General features: G+C 38.1%; 2 protein-coding genes across 3 annotated transcripts; both read left to right on the top strand.

Moving 5' to 3' along the window:
* The first annotated feature begins 1 nt into the window (after window position 1).
* LOC109086776 (mucin-17-like) lies at window positions 2–5,135 on the top strand. 2 transcript variants are annotated; one of them, XM_042757325.1, is made up of 14 exons: window positions 2–191; window positions 289–450; window positions 677–779; window positions 1,218–1,488; window positions 1,570–1,891; window positions 2,124–2,229; window positions 2,350–2,479; window positions 2,557–2,719; window positions 2,815–2,920; window positions 3,195–3,547; window positions 3,819–3,915; window positions 4,005–4,284; window positions 4,399–4,615; window positions 4,762–5,135. In XM_042757325.1, the coding sequence occupies exons 1-14, from the start codon at window positions 108–110 to the stop codon at window positions 4,870–4,872; spliced, it is 2,505 nt and encodes an 834-aa protein (XP_042613259.1). In that variant the 5' UTR covers window positions 2–107; the 3' UTR covers window positions 4,873–5,135. The 2 variants fall into 2 exon arrangements, with proteins under 2 accessions (XP_042613259.1, XP_042613258.1); XM_042757324.1 differs by having other exon boundaries at window positions 289–498.
* A 531-nt stretch (window positions 5,136–5,666) lies between these two features.
* LOC109080907 (methylcrotonoyl-CoA carboxylase beta chain, mitochondrial) lies at window positions 5,667–12,174 on the top strand. The gene is made up of 17 exons (XM_042757347.1): window positions 5,667–5,890; window positions 6,593–6,659; window positions 6,789–6,873; window positions 6,990–7,091; window positions 7,192–7,319; window positions 7,408–7,520; window positions 8,286–8,399; window positions 8,720–8,784; window positions 8,870–8,969; window positions 9,053–9,148; window positions 9,231–9,303; window positions 9,392–9,468; window positions 9,837–9,903; window positions 10,034–10,190; window positions 10,318–10,432; window positions 10,588–10,673; window positions 11,619–12,174. Exons 1-17 carry the CDS (start codon window positions 5,753–5,755, stop codon window positions 11,734–11,736), a joined length of 1,701 nt encoding a protein of 566 aa, XP_042613281.1. The 5' UTR covers window positions 5,667–5,752; the 3' UTR covers window positions 11,737–12,174.
* Window positions 12,175–13,685: the final 1,511 nt, after the last annotated feature.

Here is a 13,685-nt window from a genome sequence, read left to right as displayed (position 1 = left end):
AAACAGTTCTAAATAAAATCCAATCAAGCCCTGAAGACAGTGAGAGAAGAGCACATCTTGGACCTGACGCCGTGATATCAACAGCCATTGTGCCAGTCTCTGAAAATATGAGCGATGAGAGTCCAATGAAATGGGAAAGTCCTCTCAGAAAAGAGCTCCAGACAGATGAGGACTCTGTTGTTGACCCTCCAGTGAGTCAGAGGCTGTTCTGTTGAAACAGACCATTCACACTGTTTTTGCTGTATTATAATTTGATACATTAGGCATTCACTAAATGTTTCTTCACAGATGCACAGTGCTGAGGGGAACACTGAAGCTGGTAATAAGGGTGTTTCACACATGGTTTCGGCTGATGCCTTTGTACTCTCATCAGGAGAAATGAAGGATGTTTTTAATAAGGAAAAGGAAAGCCCTCATGATTGTGAGCTCCAAAAACCTGAGGACTTTTCTGTATGTCTTACAGAGAGTGAGAAAGCTCTTCCTGCAGTTAGTGACCAAGTAAATGTCTTTGTTTATATTTAAACAAAAAAATGAGTTCTTCTATCACGTACCTTATAAAATTGCTTGATGAGTGGTCCATTTCAATTTGAAGTCTCCTTAAAGTTATTTTTTTACGTAAAAGTTTCAAGTTTACTAGGACCACATTACATGAGTTGATTAGTACTTGTGTCCACAGAAGGAAAAAATGGCTGATTTTGCTAAAAAGCCTGAAACTTGCCGAGAGGCATCATGTGTGACATCATCTGCATCTCAAGAGAATACTGTGCTGTTTAGGAGAGGTAATGATATTAATGTCCCTTTAACTGACTTGTTTTATCATTTTAAAGGGATAGTTCACTCAGCAATGACAAATTGTCGTCATTTACTCATCCTCATAATGTTCCAAAGCCATTTTTTTTTTCATCTTTGAAACACAAATGAAGATATTTTTTATATTCTCTCATCATTTTTGTCCATCCATCGAAAGGTCAGTCAACTGAAACTTGCTTTTAGATATTGTAAAAGTTATCCATATAAATAAATGTGGTTTAATCCAAGTCTTAAGAAGAGATGCTATATGATGAACAGACTTAATTTAGGCTTTTATTGATCAACACGTACATAAAGCACATCAGAAATGATAAATGGAAGCTCGGACTTGCTTGCTTGACTCATGAGAACAAACCTGATAGGTTTCGTGTCATTTAACTTTTATAATCTCTTTTTCCTTCTTCTAGGCAAATTGCAAGTGAAGCCAAAAATCCCCAAAACAACATCTACTAAAGATGATTTCTCAAGACCTTCGCAATCTCACTTTGGGTATAGCGATCCAGCCACAGCTCTAATCATTAAACCAGCACATCTGATTAAAGAAGAATCCATTAAAGTGGAACAGAGGTCTGATCAAGAAGATTTCTCTGATATTCCAAAAGAGGAGTTCGACGGAGAGCCTTCTGTGATTGCTTCGTCCTCACAACTTCAACAGCTTATACCAAAAACAACAGCATGGTAATACACATCTATCTTAATAAATGTCCTTAGATCTGTGTACAGTTATTATAGACTTTTTTTTTTTACTTTCTGTAATAGCACTGAATTGCAACCAGAGGAACTGAAAATAGAGGATGGGCATGAGGATGCTGCACACGTGGTGGTGTCTGATATATCGGTGCCGGTTTCTGCTGAAATGGAAGATGGTGATCATATGGCGAGTGGAAGTTCCATCCAAAGCAGTCTTCACATGGGTGCCGTCGCTACAGAAGAAGACCAGGAAAAGCATTCACATGAGGGTGTTTCACACATACTGCTGACTGATATATTGCTCCCCGTCTGTGAGGACATGAAAGATGATCTGAGCAAGGAAAGGACAACAACTGGAAAGAGAAGCCCACTTGTGGCAGAAAGATCACAGGTTAGTTATCTGAATGGCATACTGGGTAAGGAGTACTATCAGATAATTTTAATGGCATTGGTCAATATTGGATATTAAATTGTACATTCTTATTTCCAAATATTTTACATTTTCAAAATTGTATAATAATAACTTTAAATATGTTAACAATCTCAAAACTATTTTGTTTTATTATGTCCATAATTTTAATACCCGTAATTAATTTGGCTTTTATTTGAAATCTGTACTACAGGTGAGAGAGGATCCAGATACTGTACACCTGTCATGTGCAGTGACACAATCATCAAACGAGGGACCATCAGTATCACCCAAGAGGAAAAGACAGACTCAGGCAAAAGGTGGTGAAAAACTCTTGAAACCGTAATTTCTCAATTTACTGCTTAGTTTCTGTAAAAATTTGATGAATTTTCTTTAATTGAGTAATGTTTCTGATGCTTTTAATGCCTCTTGCTTTTAAGGCAAGTTATTGGTAGAGATGACGTTTCCCAAAAGGAAGACTGGAGATTCCCCTAAGAGTGACGAGCAATCACAAACCATTCCTTCGTCAACCTTAATGTCAGAGTCAACACAATGTAGTGCTGAGACATGGTATGAGTGATCTGTATATTTTAAGTTTTAATCAAAATATTAGTTAAATTACTGATGGTTTGGTCTTTCTGTCATAGTGCTGGCTTGCTGCCCATTGGCTCAGAGGACCGTGAGGAGGCATGTGGGAGTGTTTCTCACATGGTGCTCTCTGATATTTTGGTGCCTGTATTGGATGAGACTGCAGAATGCAGCCTTCACAAAGACTCTTTCCCAGCTGGTCTTAGAGAAGATGCAGTTAGTGTATGTTTCTGTATTTTGACAGATCATCGGTCGCATGAGTACTTTTTATCCCAATAAAAAATTCAACAAAACTATAAATTTATTAACTACCACAGGTCGAGAAGTCAAAAGATATTGAAAGACCAACAAATACTGAAACAGAAGAGATGGCTGCGAGTCAGTCTGTGGCAGTGGAATGGAAAACAGCTGGCTGTAGGAGAGGTAAAAATGTATAAAATAATAATATAAAGCAAAATATATATATAAAAAAAAAGTTAAAATAGCAGTTTAAGTTAAAAATGAAACCAATTAATAATGGCTTTTGCTTTTTCATTGGGAGCAACAGATCCAGAGAAAAAAACTGAACCATATTTTTGGTCTTTATTTATTTTTGTCAAAATTAAGTGTCTATTAACATACATGTATTATTTGAACAAATGATTTTTGATTTGCTTCTAAATTCATGCTTTCAATTGATATTGAATCTTTTTTCAAGGCACACTGCATCCTGAATTATCAAAAAGAAAAGATGACTCTTTAGAAACTGACCTCCGTCAGCCCACCTCTACACAGACCCTTTCAGCTACACCTCAGCAGTCCCTGGACCCTCAAGCAGCAGAGTGGTCCCTCAAAAGCAATATGCTGCCCATGGACTCAGATGAGATGGAGAACTGGTGTGAAGGAGTTTCCCACATGTTGCTGTCAGATGCATTTGTGCCTGTTTCTGAAGAGATTGGAGAGAACAGCATGGACCTGAAAGTGTGTGTCTCAAGCATTCCTCATAAGGATGAACAAATCGCTCTTAGTCCGACAAAGAGTGAGGAGACAACCTCTGAAATTTCAAGTGAAGTATGCTATAATCACATTTTACTGATTTTTTTTTCCTTTATTCAAAAATGTTAAATAATCACAATTATTTAATAAAATATATTAATAAAATAAAATTAATTTAATAAAAAAAACTCCAGACATTATGTATTGAGGGAGTAAAATGAACAAAATATCTATTTATTAATTCATTTTAAAAGTTGTTTTGGAGTGAAATGTGACCTGGTTAGGTTTTTTGAGATTCACCTGTATAAAACGTTAAACAATGACAATGCAAACATCTGTTTTATAGGTACACCAGTTAGACACTACTTCTGACACTACTTCTGACATGCCAAAGTCAGATGAGAGTCTGCCAGCATCACAAGCAAAAAACTCACCAACAAGAAGTCAGTCATTCTTCATTGACTTTATTTATCTTTGTCCCCATTATATTTTGTGCTATTGATTTATTTATTTTCTGATTTCTCTTAAAAAGGTACATTTCAGATGACATTAAGATCACCTGAAAGACGCCTTAAAGGTCAACCTTGTGTGCTAAAGTCAACCCAAGCTGCCCCGACAACACCTCAACGAACTCAGACATCAAAACTGAAAGAGTCCATGGGAACTCCAACAAGACAACAAACAGGAGAGATCTCAAGTGTGTGTCGGATACAGCTAGAAAGGTTATCTGTAGAGGAAATCTGCAGTGCCCATAGTGTCCTGCAACCAAAGCATCACAGCACACCTGTCACTGTGAAAACCCCTTCTAGAGGGTAAGGATGCTTTCCATTTCATGCCAATGACACCGTATGTAATTCTTTGTTGAAATCACAATATTTAGTGCTGTTCACAGTGAAAACAACTACTAAATCTGTTTGTACTCTTAGGAATGAGATGCATCAGGCATCTATGGTTTTGAATGGAAGCAGAAGCTCTGGTTTAGAATCCGATGCTGATGAGGAGCCGTCTGTGCCGTCAGGATACTCGCCAAGGGTTGTCCTTCATCGTATACCATTAACAGCTACTGATGAGAACACGTCCACACCTACCTCGTCCCCAGCCAGAGTATCCACCACACCCTCCCGAACATCAGCAGATCATCAGGTACAAGCTGTGATCTATTAGCAAATCATTGTATTCTGTGAACTATTACACCTTATATTAATGTAAAATACGGAAATGAAAGGTTTAAATTGATGACATCTTTTTTATTGGTTGTTTTTATTAATGCTACATCCTCTGTTGTGCAGTCTCCTCAGAATAGCCCTCCTGTCTCTGATTTGGATGCTGATAAGAATCCTGTTCAAGTGTCCCACTTCTTACTGGATGACATCTTCACTGAAGTTGTGGATTCGGATTGATTCTTATTTGGGATGTTCTGGTTCAATTTCCCTGCTACTATTCCAGTTCATTGCACTAGAGTGAATGATGTGTAACACTGTTACACTTCTAATTCTAATTCTAATTCTAATGCACCTGTTAGAGAATTGTTGGTAATATAATTTATTTAATTAAATTATGTTAATGAAGGAAAAACATGTATTAATTTACTTACTGATTTTCAGTTTAAATATATTGTTCAGTGCAAATATATTTGTTTTTATGGGGACTGTGTTTCTTTTTTTTTCTTTCTGAGGGCAAAGCCCTTTTGAGGGTTATAATACCTTTCTTCAGTGATAATTTATTATAAAGAATGTTCATAAATAATTAGATTTTGCCAATAGTTAGTTGTATTTAAGGTCTGTAGCACAGTCTGTGTATTACAGCAATGGAGAAGTTATAAATAAGAAGATACACTTCACTTAAATAGGAAAAATGAAAATAGAGTGATTTAAACTGAACAAACTATTCCGACTGTAACTATATTTCTGCCGTTTGGAGTGTCCGATTAATAGCATGATGAACACAAGTTTTGTGAAATTAAAATTTTTGTTAAGCTATATGTAATGGTGTTTTTGACAAAATAACAGGATATTGGATAAGAGTCATAACCACTGGTCATAACTCAGTTATTGAGATCAATAATATGAAATGATACAAGCAAACTGCTGAAGTTCATGTTTCTGGCAGTCCTTGTATGATAGAAATAGCAGAGATGCTGCTAGTGCATTTAAAGAGCAGAGGGGCTGTTCCAAGTCCGCCGGTCTTATTTGCTGAGGAAGGGGGCGGGGAGTTAACCGTTTGCTGTCCAACCTAAGTGGTGAGGCCAGGGGACGTTGCATGTCAGTCAGAGGATGAGCCATGATTCTGCACTGTGTTAGACCGGTGGTTTCATTCATTCGGAGCAGGAGTGTAAATTCTGTGGTCTCCAGGTTATATCATGTGGACAAAGTGGCGGCAGTGGGCTCGCAGCCCGACTTGCAGTCTCCGGTCTTTCAGGTAGGCCACGAATGAAGCCTCGGACTCAAGTTATTGCAGCCAGCCGGCAGTAGGGACTCATCTGCCTCGGCAGTCGTGCATGTCGTGTCCTTGTGCACTACGTACAGCACCGCTGTAACAGTTAAATATATTTACGTTCTCTTAGTTATGCATGCCTGCATCAGTATTCAAAAAGACAGTGAAATAGCTCAGATATAATACACATACATTAGACGAGGAAACTTTTATTTGCATCTTGCACTATCGGCCGCTGATTCTTGAGACGTGGGGCAAAATATGCCTCATAAGAGAAAAAAATCAGATACGACCACTACAAGTGTTTAACTCATATTACTCTTAATCAAAAATGTTGATTGATTATATCATTCAAAACTTTTCATGTCTTTTTTATGTATTTTGCACACACATTTATTAATAAAATATATAAACAAAATATATAAATGTATCTTTTAAAGATTCTTACTAAAAGAAGCAAAAGTACTCTTTTCATATTTCACCTGCCTTGAGTTCACCAAGGTCACAAATTAGAAAATTGATATATATGTGTGTGTGTGTGTGTGTATATATATATATATATATAAGTATATATACATATATGTATAGATATATATATATATATATATATATATATATATATATATATATATATATACACACACACATCTCATTTATATAATTAAAAAAAAAATCTTTCACATTGAAGAAAATTATGAGCGAATGCAAGCTCTGGTGAAGGAGTTGAAGGACAGAGCAGAGAAGATCAAACTTGGTGAGCAAGTTCCAAGTACTTGATTTGATACCATTAAACACAGCAGATGAAGCCATTACATGAGGGTAGTTTGTGGCAGCTAGTATATTTCCTCACACTAATGTTTACACAACATTGCTGCTTTCAAAGGAGGTGGAGAAAAAGCGAGAAACCTACATACATCGAGAGGAAAGCTCCTGCCTCGGGAACGCATCGACAGACTGTTGGATCCTGGGTGAAAGCAAACTCACTTTTATTAACAAACAACTAAAATGTGATGATTGAAATGTTGCTGTCCATTCATTTCAGACTGGTTTCACACTGAACTTTGTTTTGTTTGTCTGAATGCAGATCTCCTTTTCTTGAGTTCTCTCAGTTTGCTGGCTATCAGTTATATGGTCAGGAGGAGGTTCCTGCAGGAGGCATAATCACTGGTATCGGTCGAGTGTCAGGGTGAGCAGCATACGATACAATCAATATGTCTGCATTGTTACATCTGATAGTAACATGCAAGAGTTTATGGTTCATAAAACCCTGCCTGTGTACCTCACAGGGTGGAATGTATTATAGTTGCGAATGATGCTACTGTCAAAGGTGGAACCTATTATCCGGTTACTGTGAAGAAGCACTTACGCGCCCAAGAGATTGCACAGCAAAACCATCTACCATGCATATATCTGGGTGAGTTCTCTCAGAGGGTTCTTATTCTGTAGAAAACAACTTTTTCCTACTAATGGTTTTATTTCATCCCTGATCTGTTGCCCTCTAGTGGATTCTGGAGGAGCCAATTTACCCAGACAGGCAGATGTGTTCCCAGACAGAGATCACTTTGGACGCATCTTCTTCAATCAGGCCCGCCTGTCCTCGGAGGGAATTGCACAGGTACTTTTTGTTATGTGGTATTTTTTTTTTCATATAAGCCAGTGGTTCCTAAACAGGGGGCATTGGCTATCTTAATTTTTTTTTTTTTTTTTTTTTTTTAAAGACTCAAAACGTCAGGATGTAATGATGAAATAATATTTAAGTGAAATGTTTCTTCTTTCCCCTTAACTTTTACTTTTATTGAAGAACATACAGAATCAGTATTTCAAATCATCCAGAATTACAAAACGAATCTTAGATCATTTAAAGCTGCAGTAAGTTTTGCTTCTTTGTCGCCATCTCTGTTTGAAAACCTGCAATTGCATCTGTTTGTGGAATTATCTTCCGTGTGTGGGTTGTGCTCAGGCTAAAGTAAGGCGATAGTTTTGAACACTGGCTGGTTATGTACTTCTTCAGATATTGATTTCGGATCATTTATAACCAAAAAAGAGTTACAGACTGCAGCTTTAATTTATCAACACTCCCAGATTCTGTTAATAATAAAAAATAAAAACAAAAATCCGAAAAGCAGCATTGTCATTATGCAACAAAAATACCAAAGGAAATATCTTAATCAATATAGGGGGCCTTCACTTAATTGTGTTGGACGATGGGACGTCTAAAAAAGTTTGAGAACCATTGATATAACTCATTTATGAATATATAGCCACAAGTAAATATATTCATATAAACATTGTTTGGTAACTGACATGACAATTGTGCTTTCAGTCATCTCGAAGGGAGCTGATTCATCAAGGCAGATCAATTTTACCTGTTATGTTTCAGATTGCTGTTGTGATGGGCTCCTGTACAGCAGGGGGCGCTTATGTGCCTGCGATGGCTGATGAGAGCATCATTGTACGCAAACAAGGGACCATTTTTCTAGGTGGACCACCGCTGGTAGGTGTTACTGTCCTAAAGCCCCGTTCACACCGCCAGCGACTTTGCACTGTATGTGGTTAGACTGTACTTTGGAGACGCTTGTGGGCGTTCCTAGTGCTGTCGCTCTAATGTTATTGGTAGACTGCATGTCTGGACATGTCTTTAAAAAATACAAGCACAATCTATATATATATACATATATAACAAAAAAGTCACTAGCTCTCCATTGAAAATGAATGGGATCATGCCGCTTTGTCGCTGGCAGTGTGAACGGGGCTTGTGGAGCATGATATGACTCTCTGCTTATGTTTATAAATGTTCCACTCTGTATTCAACAGGTAAAAGCTGCTACAGGTGAAGAGGTGTCTGCTGAAGACCTGGGAGGTGCAGACCTTCACTGCAGGTTCGAGAAGCCCTTGTGTGTTCAATATACACTTGTTTTGAGCTTGTTTGGACTAATATATTTTTCAACATTTGTCTCTCCTCAGAAAGTCAGGTGTGACTGATCATTATGCCCTGGATGATAATCACGCCCTCCATCTTGCACGGAAAGCCGTTCGAAGCCTGAACTACAAGAAGAATCTTGACGTGAGGACACAGCTGCTCTTGTCTTCTCAGAGATGCTTCATGACTTGATGCTGATTTTCTTTAACTTGCCCACTGCTCATTAGGTCACTGTTGAACCTCCTGAAGCTCCTCTGTTTCCTGCCGATGAGCTTTATGGCATTGTGGGAGACAACCTCAAACGCAACTTTGACATTCGAGAGGTAATGGCCACAGTTTGATCACAGAAATACAAGCCTATTGAAATGTTGCCTCAGCAGACAGAACTTGAATTTCAAATTTCAGGTTATCTCTCGTATTGTTGATGGCAGTAGATTTGATGAATTCAAGGCCTTCTATGGAGACACACTCGTCACAGGTGGATGTTTTTCAATAAACATCTTTTTGTGGTTGAATTTCAACATTGATTTCTGACTTTGTTTTGGCTTCCTTCATTTGCTTTCTAGGTTTCGCACGGATATTTGGCTACCCTGTGGGAATTATTGGCAATAATGGTGTGCTGTTCTCAGAATCTGCAAAGAAGGTGAGTATCTCCTGATCATTGTTCTGACCTTATAATTATTTGTGATCATCAGTTATTAGAAAAACGACAGAAAAGCTATCACAGTTTGCTATGGGAGAATACTGGAATACCAGAAGCTTGTGTTGCGCTGAGACTTTAGCAGAAATACATAGATGGTCAGTATGCATACGGTCCATTGTGCTTAAATGAAATAGTACGCATAAAAATGAAAACTCATAATCTACTCTTAAAAAATGAATTTTTCTGTTGAACCCAAATAATTGGTTAGTATAATCTTCCAGGTTGCTCTTTTCCATGCGGTTAAAGTGGATAGACAATGTTTACTTTTAAATGATTGTTTCCATTTTTTATTTTTATTTTTTTTAAAGGGAACGCATTTCATTGAGCTTTGCTGTCAGCGAAACATTCCACTGCTCTTTCTTCAAAATATTACAGGTCAGTATGTATAGTTCATCCCAGTGCATACATAGTGTTACAGTACAGTGCTCTGATACTGAATGAGTCAGCAGAGAATCGTATGTGTGTGTCTAGTGAAATTGATGTTGTCTTTCCCTGTTTTTACCAGGCTTCATGGTTGGCAGGGAGTATGAGGCTGGGGGTATTGCTAAAGATGGAGCTAAAATGGTGACCGCTGTGGCCTGTGCCAATGTGCCTAAGATTACTGTCATCATTGGAGGATCATATGGAGCAGGGAACTATGGCATGTGTGGCAGAGCTTATGGGTAAGCTTTATTATTAGTAAACTTACCTGCTCAAGGTACAACTCTAAAAACATACTCCAGGTGTCCAGTTGACTGAAGAGCACAAGATAAACTACCTCATTAAAGTGACTGTGTGTCCACCTCACAGCCCCAGGTTCCTGTACATGTGGCCTAATTCCCGGATCTCTGTGATGGGAGGGGAGCAGGCAGCCACAGTGCTGGCTACAATAACTAAGGATCAAAAAGCCAGGGAAGGAAAAGAGGTAAGAAAAAGAAAGAAAAACACTGCCAATTTACTGAATTTATAAATCTTTAAAGGGAAATTGGGAAATGAAGTTAGATGTTTTACTGAGAGTTAAAAAGGCATATAGCTTACACATCTTAGCTAACTTTTAACACATTTTTGGTTATTTTCCAGCTGACAGCAGAACAGGAAGCTGCAATGAAAGAGCCAATTATCAAACGCTTTGAGGAGGAGGGAAACCCATATTATTCCAGTGCCAGGTAACTAGTTAGCCATGTATGTTTAGTGAAGTGAAGTGAAAGTGAACGTTGTGTGTGGCGTATGCGCCCGAGGAGCACTTGGGGGTTTGGTCTCACCTCAGTCGTGGTATTGAAGGTGGAAGAGAGCACTGTCCATTCACTCGCCCCACCTACAGTACAATCCCTGCCGTTACTGAGACTCAAACCCACAACCTTTGGGTTATAAGTCTGACCATTAGGCCACGACTGCCTCCATCATAACTGATGTTTAAAGTTGCAGTCCTTAAGTTTTGCCTCCGCGTCGCCATCTCTGTTTGTAAACCTGCAATTGCAGCTGTTTGCGGAATTATCTTCCTTGCGTGTCCTTTCTGGATTACAGTCCGCCATCAAAATGATAAAATGAATTATTCTAGCTGCTGTTAGAAAAGGCTATCATCCTCCAGGATCCTCACATGCGATTAGCCTAGTAGCCGGGACAACTTTTTATGTTTACAGACGTGACGTAATGACACGGTGGCATGCTCGAATTTCCCACGAAAACATACCCATACCACTCAAATCAGAAAACATTATTATAAGCTAACCGTTGTGTGACAGGCTACAGTAAGGCGATAGTTTTGAACACTGGCTGGTTATGTACTTGCTCAGATATTGATATAGGATCATTTTTAACCAAAAAAAAGTTATGGACTGTAGCTTTAAATTGTGTTACATAAAATGCACGCAGTTTTTTTTAATTTTGCTTTTTGCTTTTGCTAGTGTAATGCACTGTTTTTACATTTTGGAGTCAGTAAGATTTTTATGTCTTTGAAAGAAATGTATTTCTTTAAAAAAATATTACTGGTGCCACTTTTAAACAGTACAGTATGTCATTATTAGACAACATGGGCATATGAATTAGTTTTTCCTACTACTCCCCCTCCCTGTGTAATGTCTGATTTTCACGTTTGTTGCACTTCCTCCTAGATTGTGGGACGATGGGATCATTGACCCGGCTGACACTCGTCTCGTCCTAGGCCTGAGTCTGAGTGCTGCTCTCAACGCCCCCACACAGAAAACACGCTTCGGTGTCTTCAGAATGTAAATCTGGTTTTGTAAAGATTATAAATTTTTAAATTAAATCAATGCCCTCTGTCTTTTGGGTAGTGCACTAACTTTATAGACTTGTTTTGTCTTTGTATATTTGACAACAACAGTAAAACCTTTAAAGCCTGTAACTGAGTGATGCGTCTCATAAGTTGTGTAGTTTTCTGGTTGTTTTGTTCCCTTGATACATAAAACAGTAAATCATCACAAAATATTATCTGGTATAAGAACATGAAAGAAAACATCTTAAGATCATTTTTAAAGAAATAAGCATTGTAAGTGTACCTGTAGTATTTTTGTAACAAACCATGGTTCTGTACCATATAAATGTACTTATGAATGCACTACTCAAATACCAAAAACACTTGAATTACCAAACTTCTGTTACACTTCAGAGTTTCATTAAATTCCTCATGTGGGACAAACTGGCTAGCAATTTGATTTCAGCTTTATTTAATTAACTTTTACTATATTTTGTTTTAATTTTAGTTAATAGCACTGGAGGAGACTTACATATCAAACATTAGAAATTAAGGGAATGTTTATTTTTTTAAGGAAAATATACAATGATCCACTTTGGTTACTTTGCGTGAGTTTACAGAAGGACATGGCAGATGGAGATTTTCTCATGATTGTACACTAACTTTGTGTACAGAGACAAAATGTTCATATCCAGATAGCAGACATGGGGACTTGTGACTTGGTGACTTGGACTCGAGTCGACTCGAGTCGCTATTTTTAAGACTTGTGACTTGACTTGACAAAAAATAAAATACTTGAGACTTGACTCGGACTTGGAAGTTAAAGACTCGGGACTTGACTTGACTTGAGACACGATGACTTGAATGACTTGAGTGTTAATCACATCATGTTTTCAGTTTGAATATAAAATATATAAATTATTTTAAAAAATAAAGTTGATTACTCAGCTGGAGCGCAGGCTGAGAATAGCGTTGTCATCACTGGATCACGACACTATCATCAGTCATGCCCTCTCGTACCTTACGCACACCACGCCCACTTAGATCAGATATCACATCAACATGTCAGCCGGAGGGGTACCGAGGGTCATAGCTTTTGGCTTCAAGAATTTTTTGCAAGATGGCAAAAGAAGAACAGCGCTTTGCAAGACATGCAACATACAAATCTCGGACAGCCAGACGACAACCTCCAATTTCGTCCGTCATCTGAAGAGCCATTCTGCCCAGTTAGTGCTTGTCAATTTGTTAATGTTATCTGGTTAGTTGGTAGTTAGCTAATGTAATAATAGCTAAAGTAGCCATTAAAGGTTGTATCAGCGATTTCAGGCCCAAAAAAGGCCCAAACATAAATGATCACATTTATCTAATCTTTCCTAACGATCCAATAGCAGGCCGTCAAAAAAACGCGTTTCTTGCAGGGGCGGCGCTAGGGCTGGGCGAAGGAGGCTTAAGCCCCGAATGTTTATAATAAAGCCCCGAATATTTTGTTACCTTGTCTTTCTCATAGAGCAAAACAATTAATCAGAAAAACAAATGTGAATAAGACGACAGCTGCCGCGATTACCTAATCATGAAAAGTGCATTTTACAGTTTTATATATATATATATTCCCTTTGCATTAAAGGTACTCACGACGAGCGTTGAGCATTGTAGCCAATCACAGACATGTCTGTTGAACGCAATGGCCAATCAGAGACGTGCAAATGAGTCGCTGTGCTGAAGATGTGTTTTGCGCGAACTCACCATGTTCTTCACTTTCACAAACCTGTCATTATTATTGGCAATAAACTTAAGATGCAAATAAGAGATTCACTGCCAAAATATTGATATTCTTGATGCTTCTCTGATGAACTCCATTAGGACTATGCACCGCTCTGTTTGTTGTTAGGAAGACTAAAAAGTTCAGCGGTCTAGCTCATCATTGTCAAAATGATTAAAGAAGTGAACGAATGCCTGGTAAAATGTA

The sequence above is a fragment of the Cyprinus carpio genome, chromosome A5, assembly GCF_018340385.1.
Source record: "Cyprinus carpio isolate SPL01 chromosome A5, ASM1834038v1, whole genome shotgun sequence".
NCBI classification, from domain to species: Eukaryota; Metazoa; Chordata; class Actinopteri; order Cypriniformes; family Cyprinidae; genus Cyprinus; species Cyprinus carpio.
Note: the sequence above shows the minus strand (reverse complement) of the source record. Positions and strands in the feature narration are given on the sequence as shown.